Raw genomic sequence first — 17,500 nt, forward strand, 5'->3', positions numbered from 1 at the left:
CTGAAACCAGTCTGAACTGGTCTGTTTACATCACAGAAACCAGTCTGAACTGGTCTGTTTACATCTATAGAAACCAGTCTGAACTGGTCTGTTTACATCACAGAAACCAGTCTGAACTGGTCTGTTTACATCTATAGAAACCAGTCTGAACTGGTCTGTTTACATCACTGAAACCAGTCTGAACTGGTCTGTTTACATCACTGAAACCAGTCTGAACTGGTCTGTTTACATCACTGAAACCAGTCTGAACTGGTCTGTTTACATCATAGAAACCAGTCTGAACTGGTCTGTTTACATCACAGAAACCAGTCTGAACTGGTCTGTTTACATCACTGAAACCAGTCTGAACTGGTCTGTTTACATCACAGAAACCAGTCTGAACTGGTCTGTTTACATCACAGAAACCAGTCTGAACTGGTCTGTTTACATCACAGAAACCAGTCTGAACTGGTCTGTTTACATCACTGAAACCAGTCTGAACTGGTCTGTTTACATCTATAGAAACCAGTCTGAACTGGTCTGTTTACATCACTGAAACCAGTCTGAACTGGTCTGTTTACATCACAGAAACCAGTCTGAACTGGTCTGTTTACATCACAGAAACCAGTCTGAACTGGTCTGTTTACATCACTGAAACCAGTCTGAACTGGTCTGTTTACATCACTGAAACCAGTCTGAACTGGTCTGTTTACATCACTGAAACCAGTCTGAACTGGTCTGTTTACATCACAGAAACCAGTCTGAACTGGTCTGTTTACATCACTGAAACCAGTCTGAACTGGTCTGTTTACATCACAGAAACCAGTCTGAACTGGTCTGTTTACATCACAGAAACCAGTCTGAACTGGTCTGTTTACATCACAGAAACCAGTCTGAACTGGTCTGTTTACATCACAGAAACCAGTCTGAACTGGTCTGTTTACATCACAGAAACCAGTCTGAACTGGTCTGTTTACATCACAGAAACCAGTCTGAACTGGTCTGTTTACATCACAGAAACCAGTCTGAACTGGTCTGTTTACATCACTGAAACCAGTCTGAACTGGTCTGTTTACATCACAGAAACCAGTCTGAACTGGTCTGTTTACATCACTGAAACCAGTCTGAACTGGTCTGTTTACATCACAGAAACCAGTCTGAACTGGTCTGTTTACATCACTGAAACCAGTCTGAACTGGTCTGTTTACATCACAGAAACCAGTCTGAACTGGTCTGTTTACATCACTGAAACCAGTCTGAACTGGTCTGTTTACATCATAGAAACCAGTCTGAACTGGTCTGTTTACATCACTGAAACCAGTCTGAACTGGTCTGTTTACATCTATAGAAACCAGTCTGAACTGGTCTGTTTAAATCACAGAAACCAGTCTGAACTGGTCTGTTTACATCACAGAAACCAGTCTGAACTGGTCTGTTTACATCACAGAAACCAGTCTGAACTGGTCTGTTTACATCACATAAACCAGTCTGAACTGGTCTGTTTACATCACTGAAACCAGTCTGAACTGGTCTGTTTACATCACAGAAACCAGTCTGAACTGGTCTGTTTACATCACAGAAACCAGTCTGAACTGGTCTGTTTACATCACAGAAACCAGTCTGAACTGGTCTGTTTACATCACTGAAACCAGTCTGAACTGGTCTGTTTACATCACTGAAACCAGTCTGAACTGGTCTGTTTACATCACAGAAACCAGTCTGAACTGGTCTGTTTACATCACAGAAACCAGTCTGAACTGGTCTGTTTACATCACTGAAACCAGTCTGAACTGGTCTGTTTACATCACAGAAACCAGTCTGAACTGGTCTGTTTACATCTATAGAAACCAGTCTGAACTGGTCTGTTTACATCTATAGAAACCAGTCTGAACTGGTCTGTTTACATCACAGAAACCAGTCTGAACTGGTCTGTTTACATCACAGAAACCAGTCTGAACTGGTCTGTTTACATCACAGAAACCAGTCTGAACTGGTCTGTTTACATCACAGAAACCAGTCTGAACTGGTCTGTTTACATCACTGAAACCAGTCTGAACTGGTCTGTTTACATCACTGAAACCAGTCTGAACTGGTCTGTTCAAATCACAGAAACCAGTCTGAACTGGTCTGTTTACATCACAGAAACCAGTCTGAACTGGTCTGTTTACATCACAGAAACCAGTCTGAACTGGTCTGTTTACATCACTGAAACCAGTCTGAACTGGTCTGTTTACATCACTGAAACCAGTCTGAACTGGTCTGTTTACATCACAGAAACCAGTCTGAACTGGTCTGTTTACATCTATAGAAACCAGTCTGAACTGGTCTGTTTACATCACAGAAACCAGTCTGAACTGGTCTGTTTACATCACAGAAACCAGTCTGAACTGGTCTGTTTACATCTATAGAAACCAGTCTGAACTGGTCTGTTTACATCACTGAAACCAGTCTGAACTGGTCTGTTTACATCACTGAAACCAGTCTGAACTGGTCTGTTTACATCACAGAAACCAGTCTGAACTGGTCTGTTTACATCACTGAAACCAGTCTGAACTGGTCTGTTTACATCACTGAAACCAGTCTGAACTGGTCTGTTTACATCTATAGAAACCAGTCTGAACTGGTCTGTTTACATCACTGAAACCAGTCTGAACTGGTCTGTTTACATCACTGAAACCAGTCTGAACTGGTCTGTTTACATCACAGAAACCAGTCTGAACTGGTCTGTTTACATCACTGAAACCAGTCTGAACTGGTCTGTTTACATCACTGAAACCAGTCTGAACTGGTCTGTTCACATCACAGAAACCAGTCTGAACTGGTCTGTTTACATCACTGAAACCAGTCTGAACTGGTCTGTTTACATCACTGAAACCAGTCTGAACTGGTCTGTTCACATCACAGAAACCAGTCTGAACTGGTCTGTTTACATCACAGAAACCAGTCTGAACTGGTCTGTTGACATCACTGAAACCAGTCTGAACTGGTCTGTTTACATCACTGAAACCAGTCTGAACTGGTCTGTTTACATCACTGAAACCAGTCTGAACTGGTCTGTTTACATCACTGAAACCAGTCTGAACTGGTCTGTTCACATCACAGAAACCAGTCTGAACTGGTCTGTTTACATCACAGAAACCAGTCTGAACTGGTCTGTTTACATCACAGAAACCAGTCTGAACTGGTCTGTTTACATCACTGAAACCAGTCTGAACTGGTCTGTTTACATCGCAGAAACCAGTCTGAACTGGTCTGTTTACATCACTGAAACCAGTCTGAACTGGTCTGTTTACATCACTGAAACCAGTCTGAACTGGTCTGTTTACATCACTGAAACCAGTCTGAACTGGTCTGTTTACATCACTGAAACCAGTCTGAACTGGTCTGTTTACATCACAGAAACCAGTCTGAACTGGTCTGTTTACATCTATAGAAACCAGTCTGAACTGGTCTGTTTACATCACAGAAACCAGTCTGAACTGGTCTGTTTACATCACAGAAACCAGTCTGAACTGGTCTGTTTACATCACAGAAACCAGTCTGAACTGGTCTGTTTACATCTATAGAAACCAGTCTGAACTGGTCTGTTTACATCACTGAAACCAGTCTGAACTGGTCTGTTTACATCACTGAAACCAGTCTGAACTGGTCTGTTTACATCACAGAAACCAGTCTGAACTGGTCTGTTTACATCACTGAAACCAGTCTGAACTGGTCTGTTTACATCACAGAAACCAGTCTGAACTGGTCTGTTTACATCACAGAAACCAGTCTGAACTGGTCTGTTTACATCACAGAAACCAGTCTGAACTGGTCTGTTTACATCACAGAAACCAGTCTGAACTGGTCTGTTTACATCACAGAAACCAGTCTGAACTGGTCTGTTTACATCACAGAAACCAGTCTGAACTGGTCTGTTTACATCACAGAAACCAGTCTGAACTGGTCTGTTTACATCACAGAAACCAGTCTGAACTGGTCTGTTCACATCACAGAAACCAGTCTGAACTGGTCTGTTTACATCACAGAAACCAGTCTGAACTGGTCTGTTTACATCTATAGAAACCAGTCTGAACTGGTCTGTTTACATCACTGAAACCAGTCTGAACTGGTCTGTTTACATCACTGAAACCAGTCTGAACTGGTCTGTTTACATCTATAGAAACCAGTCTGAACTGGTCTGTTTACATCACAGAAACCAGTCTGAACTGGTCTGTTTACATCACTGAAACCAGTCTGAACTGGTCTGTTTACATCACAGAAACCAGTCTGAACTGGTCTGTTTACATCACTGAAACCAGTCTGAACTGGTCTGTTTACATCACAGAAACCAGTCTGAACTGGTCTGTTTACATCACTGAAACCAGTCTGAACTGGTCTGTTTACATCACAGAAACCAGTCTGAACTGGTCTGTTTACATCTACAGAAACCAGTCTGAACTGGTCTGTTTACATCACTGAAACCAGTCTGAACTGGTCTGTTTACATCACTGAAACCAGTCTGAACTGGTCTGTTTACATCACAGAAACCAGTCTGAACTGGTCTGTTTACATCATAGAAACCAGTCTGAACTGGTCTGTTTACATCACAGAAACCAGTCTGAACTGGTCTGTTTACATCACTGAAACCAGTCTGAACTGGTCTGTTTACATCTATAGAAACCAGTCTGAACTGGTCTGTTTACATCATAGAAATCAGTCTGAACTGGTCTGTTTACATATATAGAAACCAGTCTGAACTGGTCTGTTTACATCTATAGAAACCAGTCTGAACTGGTCTGTTTACATCACAGAAACCAGTCTGAACTGGTCTGTTTACATCACAGAAACCAGTCTGAACTGGTCTGTTTACATCACAGAAACCAGTCTGAACTGGTCTGTTTACATCACTGAAACCAGTCTGAACTGGTCTGTTTACATCTATAGAAACCAGTCTGAACTGGTCTGTTTACATCACAGAAACCAGTCTGAACTGGTCTGTTTACATCACTGAAACCAGTCTGAACTGGTCTGTTTACATCACAGAAACCAGTCTGAACTGGTCTGTTTACATCACAGAAACCAGTCTGAACTGGTCTGTTTACATCATCTTTCCCTCCATTATGAATCAAACTACAGGAGTTTGCTGGTGGGAGCTCGCCGTGGTGCCTTCAGGTGCACACGGGACGGTTAATGCTTAAAAATGCAGCTACCTGCAGAGTCCAGGGTTTATGTGAGTCTGTCAGACGAGTCCAGGCAAAGAAACTCGACTGAAGGTTTCCAGGAAAGTTGCTCGTTGTCTCGTGTGCCGTCGGTGACTCACGCTGGGACGACGTGTTTTCCACCGATGCGTCTGATAAATGAACCCATCAGGACGTTATTTACGCTCTTTTCCTGCCGCCATGATTTAGGATGTGGTAATCCCGGTCCGATCCTGCCGTCACACAGACTCTGACTTCGAACAGTTTGTCCTTGGCTCTGCGGCGTCTCATCCTTCAAACTCCAGAACAGACACTTTAACCTCCTGCTGCTTCACACGAGCGCTTCGTCTCGTCTCATTTCACTTTGGCTCCTCTCGTCTCGTCTCACCTGGTTTCATCTGAGAGGTCACGCGTTCTCCCGCTCGCTGCCGTTCTACGGGAGAATACAACGTTCACTTCCAGTGGCAACAACTTCAGTGAACTTTGATCAAAACAAAAAAGCGATGGTCGTGTGCAGGTGCGTCGTTGGAGGCTGTAGCCCCGCCCCTGTGTGCCGTCCACTTTATAAAAACACATGATTATGATGGAAACAGCCCCGTGCAGCAGACTGTGATGTGGCTGCATTAGCAGCTGCCACAGATGCAACACTGTAGCAGAGGAAAGTGTCCAAATATGGGCAGATTTAGGAGAATTGTGGCAAAATGTTGCAAATTCAATGTCGGTATACTAAGGGCGCACTCACACTGTCCTTCTGCACCGCGCCAAAACAGGTGTTACGGCTAAAGTCTGGTTCCTTTGACCAGTGTGAGTGCAACCGTACCACGTCTAGGAGCGGCACGCTTGCCGTCCACGGCCCGTTTGGGAGAGGTGGGCTTTAGTAAAGCACTTTTGCACGTGTACGAGCACGAGCGTGCGCACGTGTACGAGCATGAGCGTGCGCACGTTGAACGAGCACGAGGCCTACGGCGGTTCTGAGGTCATTTCCTGTGCGCCTGTTGGGACGTAGAAAAAAGAAGGAGGGACCATGCGCGGACATTTCAAACAATGGCGGTGAAAGGTTCACGTTGGTGTGATGCGGAGGTGGAGTGTTTATTGCAGATTTGGTCGATGAAAAGATTCAAAAACAGTCGACAAGACGCACAAAAACTCCGAGGTCTACGGAAAGATCTGGAAACAAAGCCACGCATCGCCATGACGTCATCAATGCGTGTGACGTGTTACGGCGTGATGACGTATAGGCAGCAAGAAGCATTCTCCGAGGCCCAGGTAGTGTGAGTACAAACGGGCCTGGAGGGGGGGACAAGGACCCTAAAGCACGGGGCACGGGACGGAGGCACAGTGGGAGTGCGCCCTTAAAGCTTCCTTCCTACATTATGATTTAAACGCTTGTTGGGTTTTGGGGGATTTGCAGCCCTTTACATTTTTGGAGAGGTTTTCGTGTGAGGAATCAGAAAAAACAATGTTGCCATTTGCACAGATGTGGATACAGTAAGGCGGCCATGTTGGAAAACATATTTACAAGACTCCATCATTAAAGCGTTAATGTTTTAAAATGATTTACAGACTTTAAACTCATGTTCTCGCTCGTTTAGAAGCCGAGAAATGACAGGACTTAGGGTTTCACGGCGGCCATTTTTAAATTCCAACATGGCCGACGTTATACACATCTGTGCAAATGACAACATTGGTTTTTCTGAGTCCTCACACAAAAACCTTCCAAAAATGTACAGAGTTGCAAAACCTGAGAATAACATCACACACGAGTTCAGGCTGCAAAACGTGACGCAAACATTGTGTGTGTGTGTGTGTGTGTGTGTGTGTGTGTGTGTGTGTGTGTGTGTGTGTGTGTGTGTGTGTGTGTGTGTGTGTTGTACATGTTCACGTGAGGGGCTGTAGTTTAGGAGCTGATCTCCTTGCAGGGAGGAGGGTCGGGGCGGTGGACGCTCGGTGTCTGAACCTAACAGAGTGGTTTTGATGCTGAACCGTCACCATCCACTTATGCTCGTCTCCTGCATCATATTCTGTTTCGTAAGATGTCACACGAACCTTTGTGCGTCACTTTTCATCCGATATCCTTCGAACATCACTCACTCTTCAGCCTCTGATCCTGGATCAGGTCTCAGGGGCAGCAGCTCCAGCAGGGGACCCCAAACTTCCCTTTCCCGGGCCACATTAACCAGCTCTAACTGGGGGATCCTGAGGCGTTCCCAGGCCAGTGTGGAGATCTAATCTCTCCACCTGGTCCTGGGTCTTCCCCGAGGCCTCCTCCTCCTTGGAACCTGTTGTTGAGAATACGTTGGTACGTTTCAAACAAACTTATTTGAACCTGAACCAGAATCTTTTCCTGAGTCTAAAGTATCCTGTGAATATTCTCATTGGTCCGGGTCGTCGTTAAAGCGACGTCTAAAGTGCGTTTGTTGCGTAAACGTTGACACCGGAGAGTCACCGCCGCGCTGTGAGGACGTGTTTAAGTAGACGTGGGTGTCGACACAAACCACCTCAAGCAGTTTAGAGAGTTGTATGGAATAAAAGCGTTTTTATAAGTGGTGCTTTGTTGGGTTTCGATCCTGCGGTGGGTCGAGCTGCACGTCTCGTGGGTCCTCGTCTGTCAGAAGCTTCTTCAGAGACCGAAGTTTAACGTTAAGAACCAGAGAGCAGCGTTTCAAAGGCAGCTCACAGATAAAGCAGGAAGAACGCGCCGTGGTCCCCTCGTCTGTCTGCGGTCTGCAGGTGAGCTGGAGCCACATTCCTGCGTCTCCGCGCCGTCTCCTTTGCTTTTACGACGTGGAAGCGTTTGATGAATTCCTCTCCGTCCTCCAGGATTACAGCATCCCTCGCCTTTGAAGTCACAGGTAAATAAGTGGAAAGTATTTGTCTCGCGCGCGGCTTCTCCTGCGTCCCGGGGCAGAGCGCGGATCTGGAAACTATGTGCTGCGGTTTGTTATTCCCCAGCCCCCCCCCTGGGAAGCCCATCGCTCATCGCTCCTGTGTGTGTGTGTGTGTGTGTGTGTGTGTGTTTAAAGGGGGGGAGTCCACATTGTTATTGTGCAGAGTTGTTTTTCTACGCAGCATGGTGACATTTAAGGTTTCAGGTGTTTGTCTGGTGCGGTTCAGACGGACGAGCCTCCGCGGTTCAGCTCAGGAGTTTTCCTCGCACACATAAACCGTCGGTGACCTTTGACCCCCACACAGGACGTCTGAGCTGGAGTTTGTACCTTTAAATCAACACATTTTCACGTCCAGGAACAAGAACGTGCTGCTGCTGTGAGAGAGTCTCTGTAACTCTGAGCTGCTGAATCTTCTCTGTGTGCAGAAGCAGAAGTTTCACCAGTGAACGACTTCTGGTGTTTGTTCGTTCCTGAGAAATAAAGTTGAGTTCAGAGCGAACAGCAGAACGAAGCCGAACCCTGCAGACTGCAGACACCGCCGAGCTTTACAGCAGGTTAAAGGATCCAGATCCTGACGTCTCAGGGACCATTCCCACATAGAACAACGAGAAGTAATGTGCAGTAATTTATGTGTGTTCCACATGCTGAATAAGTGTATTTCCTACAGTAGAAGCATGTGACGTGGTGTAAGACTAACTCAGGGAGCTTTGATGCAGGGGAGCAGGGTTCAATCCCCTGGGATTACTCAACCGATCCACCACCACCACGTTTGTTTCAGTCACTTTTTTTTGGCTAAAATTGTTGTTTTTTGTGCGTTGTTGCACTTCCTGTTTCGCAATTTTTCACAGACATAATCCAGCAAATTACCCAAACCCAGGGGCGGGCGATTCAGGTCCTGGAGAGCCACTGTCCTGCATGTTTTAGGTTCCTCCCTACCCGAACACACCCAAAGACAAATGAAAGCCAAAACACCGTACACCTGATTGACCCAACACAACGTAAAAACACATTAAATGCATTCAGATCTGTTTGTAGTCCTAGTTTGAATGATCTTCAGTGGCTGCAACAGTCTGTGAAGAAATGTTCAAAAGGCCAAAAACGAACTCTGTCGTTCAAACAGATGCGTCGCTCATCTGTTTTCAAGTTCCCCCGTCGTCACCAGAGCCAAACTGAACTGGATCTCTGTCGCCGAACACAGACTGTTCAGCTTTAAAGGACCGGAGGAAGACGTCCTGTCAAATACAACTCAGCTCAAGATTATAGACAATGAAGAGATTGATCTGTCATCACAGTAACACACAGTAACTTAGGGCGCACTCCCACTGTTCCTCCGTACCGTGCCCCAGCACGTGTCACGGCTAAAGTCTGGTTCCTTTGACCAGTGCGAGTGCAACCGTACCACGTCTAGGAGCGGCACGCTTGCCGTCCACGGCCCGTTTGGGAGAGGTGGGCTTTTGTAAAGCACGTTTGCACGTGTACGAGCACGAGCGTGCGCACGAGTACGAGCACGAGGCCTACGGCGGTTCTGAGGTCATTTCCTGTGCGCCTGTTGGGACGTAGAAAAAAGAAGGAGGGACCATGCGCGGACATTTCAAACAATGGCGGTGAAAGGTTCACGTTGGTGTGATGCGGAGGTGGAGTGTTTACTGCAGATTTGGTCGATGAAAAGATTCAAAAACAGTCGTGGGGCGCGCAGCTACACGTGTCGTTTGGTCAACATTCATATTCCATTTTCAGATCTTTCAGATGTGGAAACAGGGACAGCAGAAGCGTCTGGTCCCCTCACCCACTCACACTCAAACTCACCCAGGTACCAGGAAACACGACTTCCACCCAAAACTGTCTGAATGAACTCACCAGGAGCAGCAGGGGACCAGGGTTCAAACAGACGGACTAATTACAGACGAGACGCAGCAGGGGAGGGCGGCACAGGTGGAACCAATCAGGACACAGGAAGACAGGAGAGAACTTCAAAATAAAGCAGGAAACTGACGAAACAAACCAGAAACAAGAACCTGAACCTGAACCTGAACCTGAACCTGACGTCCTGTGATCTGCTACGAACACGTTCATGGAAACGCGCTGATGATGCAGTGTCCTGTGAAGTGTGCAGGCGTGAAGCCGACTAACCACCGGATCTTCTTTCTTTTTCACATGAAGTCAAAATAAAGTACGACTAATAAAAGATAACACTTTCTAAAGTGCACAACAAAGATTTGACGCTCGCTTGAGGCGGATTTTGCCTTCGCTCAACATCGTCTTTAACGTCAACACTCAGTAACTAAGGGCGCCCTCCCACTGTGCCTCCGTCCTGTGCCCAAACACGTGTCACGGCTAAAGTCTGGTTCCTTTGACCAGTGTGAGTGCAACCGTACCACGTCTAGGAGCGGCACGCTTGCCGTCCACGGCCCGTTTGGGAGAGGTGGGCTTTAGTAAAGCACGTTTGCACGTGTACGAGCACGAGCGTGCGCACGTGTACGAGCACAAGGCCTACGGCGGTTCTGAGGTCATTTCCTGTCCACGGCCCGTTTGGGGAACAACCAAAGAGAAACGCTGCTGTCTGTTCGCTCGACCTTTGACCTCAGATCGACTCCTGTATCAGATCGATCCAGGGTCTCTGGGGTTGATTTCCAAGTGTCCCAGAGAGTTAAACTGTTAAACTCTGACGACCGTAGAAAGATCTTAAATCATTGATGTTATCGGTTCCACCTGTGAGCGACTTCACCGAACCCCGACCGTCTCCAAACTTTACTCTAAAACCAAACATCGAACAGACGAAAGCACGAAGATGTTAAACTCAAACAGTTCCTCTGAGCCACAGACGCAGACTCATAAACAAACATGAGGACGTCTGCTCCAGCAGAGCTGCGTGTCTGAGGACGGCGTCGTGTCTGAGGTGGAACCTGTCGACCTCCGGGGTCAAACCTCCGGCCGCTTGTGTTTACAGAGACGAGTGTTTATGTTGCCGGGCAGACTTCACGCTGGGATCTGTGTGTGTGTGTGTGTGTGTGTGTGTGTTTGCTTTGGGGGTTTTCTCCTCACACTGAACAGACGGACGCCGCTACAGCTCGGCCAATGAGCTGCGGACTTTAGTGTCTTTTCAAAACTCAAAGAGAAGAAAAGACAAAGTCCAGATCTGGGTTTCCGTTATGGTTTATGACCTGAAACACACACTTTAGCATTGCTATGCATGCACGTCTGCTGAGAGAGTAACATCAGCAAAGAAGACTTAAAATATCATAAATCTTCATCAACTTCTCCGGTGCCTTTAACACCATCCAACCCCCTTTACTCCAGGACCAAGTGAACAGGATGGGAGTGGACCCCTATCTGGTGGACCGGGTCAGAGACCACCTCACTGACAGGCCCCAGTACGTCAGGGGGAAGGACACTGCGTCTGATACTGGGGTCAGCAGCACTGGAGCCCCTCAGGGCACAGTGCTGGAGCCCCTCAGGGCACAGTGCTGGAGCCTCTCAGGGCACAGTGCTGGAGCCCCTCAGGGCACAGTGCTGGAGCCCCTCAGATCACAGTGTTGGAGCCCCTCAGGGCACAGTGCTGGAGCCCCTCAGGGCACAGTGCTGGAGCCCCTCAGGGCACAGTGCTGGCCCCTCTTCTCTTCACCCTGTACACTTCGGACTTCTGCCACAACTCGGAGCTGTGTCACATACAGAAATACGCCGATGACACCGCCATCGTGGGATGTAACAGGGAGGAGAGGAGGAGAATCAGAGTCTGGTGGGGGACTTTGCTCTCCAGTGCCACACTAACCACCGTCGCGTGCCGACGATGATGCCAATCTCTGTGGACTCAAGCCACACGCCGCTCATCCGTTCTGCAGAATATCTTTCCAATGCTTAATGATTACAACTTTGTTGGGCTCATATTTTGTAGCCAGTGTAGCATGGAGGAATTAGCTAACTAGCTAACAAGCCAGTCACTAAACTGTTTAGCTATGTATGAGTGAAATGAAAATGCTGCATCTGGTCACAGAGTATGATGCTAATGCACAATGCTAATGCTATCACTGCCATACAGAGTCGGATCTGGCAGGCCGAACACATCCGGTACCAAAACCTGCACAGAAGCCTGCTCCAGAGTCTGTCCGTGTTTAAACACTGAGCTCTCTCAGACCGCAACATGTTCCCGTCACGTCTGAACCTCCTGCAGAACAATGCCGAGCTGCTGAGAGACTTTAAGGAGCTGCAGGAAATCAGTACTTAAGTAACTAACAGCCCAATAAAGCAGCAGCAGCAGAGGGCAGGTGAAGGTCTGGGGTTTTACCCCCGACAGCTAAATGACAGCACCTGTTGAGGAAACGAGCGGCGTGATGGAGTGATGTCAGAGGATGAAGAGGCGTGCTGGTGTCTGCCGCTGCAGGATGTGGCCTCTGCGCCCGTTTGATGTGGACGGGAGACGCATTAGCGGACTGACGGTTAGCACTCTGCTGTGGCATCTCCTCCGGTGTGTGACTCAACCCTCTTCCCAGAAACCCCCCGTGGGGTTGTTTACTCTGGTTCCCACCAACGACCTGCTCGCTGTGTGACGCCGGGGCAGCAGGACGGGAAAGCCCATCATCTCCATGTTGTTTACACTCAACAGTCTCTTCTCGTTTCACTTAAATCCACCTCTAAACCAACGCTGATTGGTTCGGTCGCTGCTCAAACGTCACCAGACTGATCTGAGAGTGAAACACAACGGAGCTCAGAGATCAGGACGGACTCAGGAGGCTGATGATCAACTCCTCCTCCCTCCAAAGTCCCGCGCTCTTCCCGCTGCCTGGCCTCTGACGTCCCTCCTCCCCGACGCGTTCGCTGAGAAAGTGACCACTGACGTTAGCGCTGATGCTAATGCTAATCTTCCTTGCACAAATAACACAGTATTCCAGAACTAAAGTCAATGCTAACTGATAGCATGCTGATAGCATCTGGATGCTGCGTTTACTCTGGATGAAGCTGCATCAGCCTCCTCCACCATCTCTGGAGACCCCCACCCGTGTTGACCGGCATCTCTCCTCTTGACTCATCCGTTCTTCTTCGTTCCTCGCTCTCTGTCACAGACGCTCTGTCGCTCCGTCTCTGCAGAGAGACGCCACTCGAGCGGTGACGGCAGAAACTGAAGGGACGCTGTGACGATGACAGGCGGGAAGCTCAGCCAATGAATATTGATGAGTTTCAACACCTGTTGGATTTCTTTGATACCTTCTATCCATACGCTCATTATTATTATTATTGTTATTATTAATATTATTATTATCATTAGGAGCATTTTAAGATTACAATGACAGAAAACCCTCAAAATAAAGACATGAAGTACACACAAATGACTGTGCATTATTTTTTGTCATGACGTGAATAAGTGAAGTCTGATCCTGGACACGCGGACATGCGTTCTGTGATGTGGTCGTGCAGCCGCGTGTTCCACGGCGTAGACGACGGCGTAGAAGACGCCGTAGCACGGACGGTTGAACCTGCGCGTCCTCGGGTCACAATATTTCCCATCTCCTTTATATTAAATGTGATTTAAAGTTTGATTTTAATTGAAGTTTAGAAAAATAACGTTGTAATGATGCTGATGTTTGTTAAAATGGTTATTTTCTCTGTTAGTTGATTAAATATTATTAATAAATTCACCGTTTTTATCACAAATATTCTCCAAAACGTTTTTAAACTGTGTTGTTCATCAAACACAAACATCACAGTGTGCCTCAGGTGTGTGTGTGTGTGTGTGTGTGTGTGTGCGTGTGTGTGTGTGTGTGTGTGTGTCTTCCAGGTTGCTGGTCGGCGCTCCCTTTGAATCCACGGGGAAGCAGCAGACTGGTGATGTGTTCAGGTGCCCTCTGGACACCAGAAACTCTGCCAACTGCAGCCGACTCAACCTCGGTGAGCAACACGGTGACGCTGGTGCTGCACAGAGCAGCAGTCTCAAGTGTTTACAGAGTATTTACAGACGCTGGTGCTGCACACCGAAGCATGAAGGGTCGTGTTTGTCGATGATGCTTTCATCACGAGGAGCAACAAGTTTAGAGGGAGAAATATTTTAAGGTTGAATCTGGAGAACGAGCAGAACGGCTCCATCTTGAGTCTCCAGATCGTCGTCGCAACAACAAAACATAACTCCAGCAGTCGTGTTGCCAGGTTGGGTGTCGAGTGTCGGTGATCAGCCTGCTCCACGTCAGTGAGGAATCAAACACGGGAACGACTCCGTTAGTTTATTTAACGTTAGCCGGTCTGCAGCTGGAGTCTTTCTGTGAGTGGTTTGTGATCCTTTAGCTCTCAGCTCAACAACAACAACAACAACAACAACAACAACAACAACAACAGACGACCCCGGCAACCAGAAATGTCCAACGCTATTGGCTGTTCAGTCGTGACGTAACGCCCTTTCAGAATAAGATTTCCGCTCCAGGCCTCGTGTTTCTCCTCAGTGTCGTGTTCCTGTTGTTTGAACAGAGTTTTTAAAAACATCATATTTGGCCTTTGACCCTTTTTCTTCTGGATGAAAAAGAGTCAAACTGAACTGAGCAAAGAGCTGATCCTTCACATGTTCGGACGTTGGTTCTGTTTTGTTTCAACGGAGCGTTTGGACCCGGAAGTCTTATTTTGAAAGGGTGTTACGTCAGACTGAACTGCTTCTACAATGAAAACAGAACGTGACAGAAAGTCATTGTCAAACTAAAGATATTTTTTAATGGAAAAGCAAAACTTTCATTCTGTTCCCCTCAAAACGCCTGTGGGTGTTTTTTATTTTAAAAAATATCAATCAATTAAATATCAGACATCAATGTAGTCTAAACATCCAGGACCAAACTTCAGTCCTTCACAATAAAAGCCCATGCTTTAACAGCTCCAAAATAAAGCGTAAAGTCATGTTGAATGTAAACCAGCACCTGAGCCGCTCAGGCTGAGCGTCGCCCAAATGTTCTGACTGCTTTCTCTCGTCAGCGTCACTTTATTTTGATAATCTGACACAGAAACGTTCATGCACGAATATGAAATTTACCCTGGAGACTCTTAAGAGTGTGTAAATTAATTATACTTCCACTTCAGTGGCGATCGAACGGTAAAAGCACCACGAAAAGAACGGAAACTGCGGGAGACCGGATCCGTCCGGACAGGGATACCCGATGACACAGTTACTTCAGTAAAAGTGCTCAAACTAAATGAACTTCAGCTGCCAAAGAAAATACGTAATGCTTCATTATTGCGGCGAAACGCGACACAAGACTCAAGAGGATCCTGGTCCTGATGCGTCGTCCCTTAAACTCTGATGGTTCGATGTTTCTGAAGATCTTTGTGAGTTCACTGAGTAAAGTTTGGTGTTTTTGAATCAGGGAAACTTTCTCTGGACAACGTGTCGGAGAGGAAAGACAAGATGAGGCTGGGACTGACGCTGACGTCCAACCCCAAGGACAGCAGCTTTGTGGTGAGACTTCCTGCAAGCCGGCTCAGCTTCACTCCGAGTCCCCAAAGCAAGTTCAGTCCAAAGCAACTGGACCTGGTTCTTTGTCAGGAAGACGTTTCACCTCTGATCCAAGAGGCTTCATCAGTTCATGTACACATCTGACCAGGACCAGGACCAGGCTGGGACTGGACCAGGACCAGGACAAGGACCAGGACCAGGACCAGGCTGGGACTGGTCCAACTCTCTGGTGTGGCGATCCAGGTATTTAACCTTTCACAAGGCTGATGATGTCACTGGAACCCTTTGTGTGCCAAGTGCCAACGACCGTTGTTATAGTGGCAACGACCCTCTCATCGCCCTTGTGAGAGGTTAAATACCTGGATCTCCACACCAGATAGTTGGACCAGTCCCAGCCTGGTCCTGGTCCTGGTCCTGGTTCTGGTCCTGGTCCAGGTCCTGGTCCTGGTCCTGGTCCTGGTCCAGTCCCAGCCTGGTCCTGGTCCTGGTCCTGGTCCTGGTCCTGGTCCTGGTCCTGGTCCTGGTCAGATGTGTACATGAACTGATGAAGCCTCTTGGATCAGAGGTGAAACGTCTTCCTGACAAAGAACCAGGTCCAGTTGCTTTGGACTGAACTTGCTTTTAGCAGAACGACGACCTGGACACACGAGAACATTCACAGACTTCACTTTGAATGTTTTTACGTTTGACTTCAGTGTGTTTAGTCCTGCTGTGTGTGAACGTGTCCTCAGACCTGCGGACCGCTCTGGTCTCACGAGTGTGGAAGCTCCCTGTACAGCACCGGGATCTGCTCCAGAGTCAGCCGCAACTTCAGACTGTCCCACACCATCGCACCAGCCCTGCAGAGTAATACACACACACACACACACACACACACACACACACACACACACACAACTGTAAACCTCAGCCATCGTTCATCCATCACTTCATCCATCCATCATCTTGTTCATGTTATATTTCAGGGTGTGAGACATTCATGGACATCGTGATCGTTTTGGACGGTTCTAACTCCATCTATCCGTGGTACGAGGTCCAGGACTTCCTCATCACCGTCCTGCAGAAGTTCTACATCGGCCCAGGTCAGACGCAGGTCGGTTCATCGCTGAATCCCAAACAGTCCACTGCAAAAACACCTGAGAGTTCATTAAAGACGGTAAAGACATCGTCCCCGCCTGATCGGAGACTGATCCTTCTGTAACGACACAGTCTTCCTTTTATTCCTCTGTTGTTCAGTTGGTTGTTTTTAGATGAACACGTTCATGATGAGCTGTAGTTTTAGCGTCTCGTCAGTTCCACTCATTCATTTAAAGCCTCAGGAGGGGGTCTGGAGTCTCCCTTAGAGAGAGGGGGAGAAGTTCAGCATCCGTGAGGAACTCGGAGTAGAGCCGCTGCTCCTTTGTGTTGAAAGGAGCCAGTTGAGGTGGTTCAGGATCATCTGGTCTGGATGAACCCTGGGCGCCTCCCTAGGGAGGTGTTCCAGGCACGTCCAGCTGGGAGGAGGCCTCGGGGAAGACCCAGGACCAGGTGGAGAGATTAGATCTCCGCACTGGCCTGGGAACACCTCAGGATCCCCCAGTTAGAGCTGGTTACTGTGGCCCGGGAAAGGGAAGTTTGGGGTCCCCTGCTAAAGCAGCGACCCTCCCCCGGATAAGAGATTGAAGATGAGATGAGATGTAAAAATTGTTAAAAAACAAAAAGGATGAGTGGTCACAGGTTTGGACTGTTGTTACTGGAAGCCGGCCTGAAGGCTTAAGGAGGGAAAGGTCTCTGAGCAGGTGTCCTGTGAGTTAGATGTGGTGGAGTTAGGTGTGAGACCTTCAGGTGCATTGAGACCTTCAGGTGCATTGAGACCTTCAGGTGCATTGAGACCTTCAGGTGCGTTGAGACCTTCAGGTGCGGTGAGACCTTCAGGTGCATTGAGACCTTCAGATGCGGTGAGACCTTCAGGTGTGGGGTTCAGGTTTGGACTGGTGTGTTTTGGCTGCAGGTGGGTGTGGTCCAGTACGGCTCCACGGTGGTCCATGAGTTCA

At 47.6% G+C, this 17,500-nt stretch overlaps 1 protein-coding gene across 1 annotated transcript in view; it reads left to right on the forward strand.

Annotated features, from left to right (window-relative positions):
* Nucleotides 1–17,500, forward strand: part of itga11b (integrin, alpha 11b) — a 54,009-nt gene that overhangs the window by 7,907 nt on the left and 28,602 nt on the right. The window contains exons 3-7 of the mRNA XM_083916558.1: nucleotides 13,818–13,927; nucleotides 15,379–15,470; nucleotides 16,199–16,313; nucleotides 16,433–16,560; nucleotides 17,458–17,500. The exon at nucleotides 17,458–17,500 is cut by the window's right edge and continues 106 nt beyond it. Of these exons, the coding sequence (XP_083772684.1) occupies nucleotides 13,818–13,927; nucleotides 15,379–15,470; nucleotides 16,199–16,313; nucleotides 16,433–16,560; nucleotides 17,458–17,500 (488 nt within the window). The remainder of the gene's footprint in view (nucleotides 1–13,817; nucleotides 13,928–15,378; nucleotides 15,471–16,198; nucleotides 16,314–16,432; nucleotides 16,561–17,457) is intronic.

This window comes from Echiichthys vipera (genome assembly GCF_963691815.1).
Source record: "Echiichthys vipera genome assembly, chromosome: 7".
Lineage (NCBI taxonomy): Eukaryota > Metazoa > Chordata > Actinopteri > Perciformes > Trachinidae > Echiichthys > Echiichthys vipera.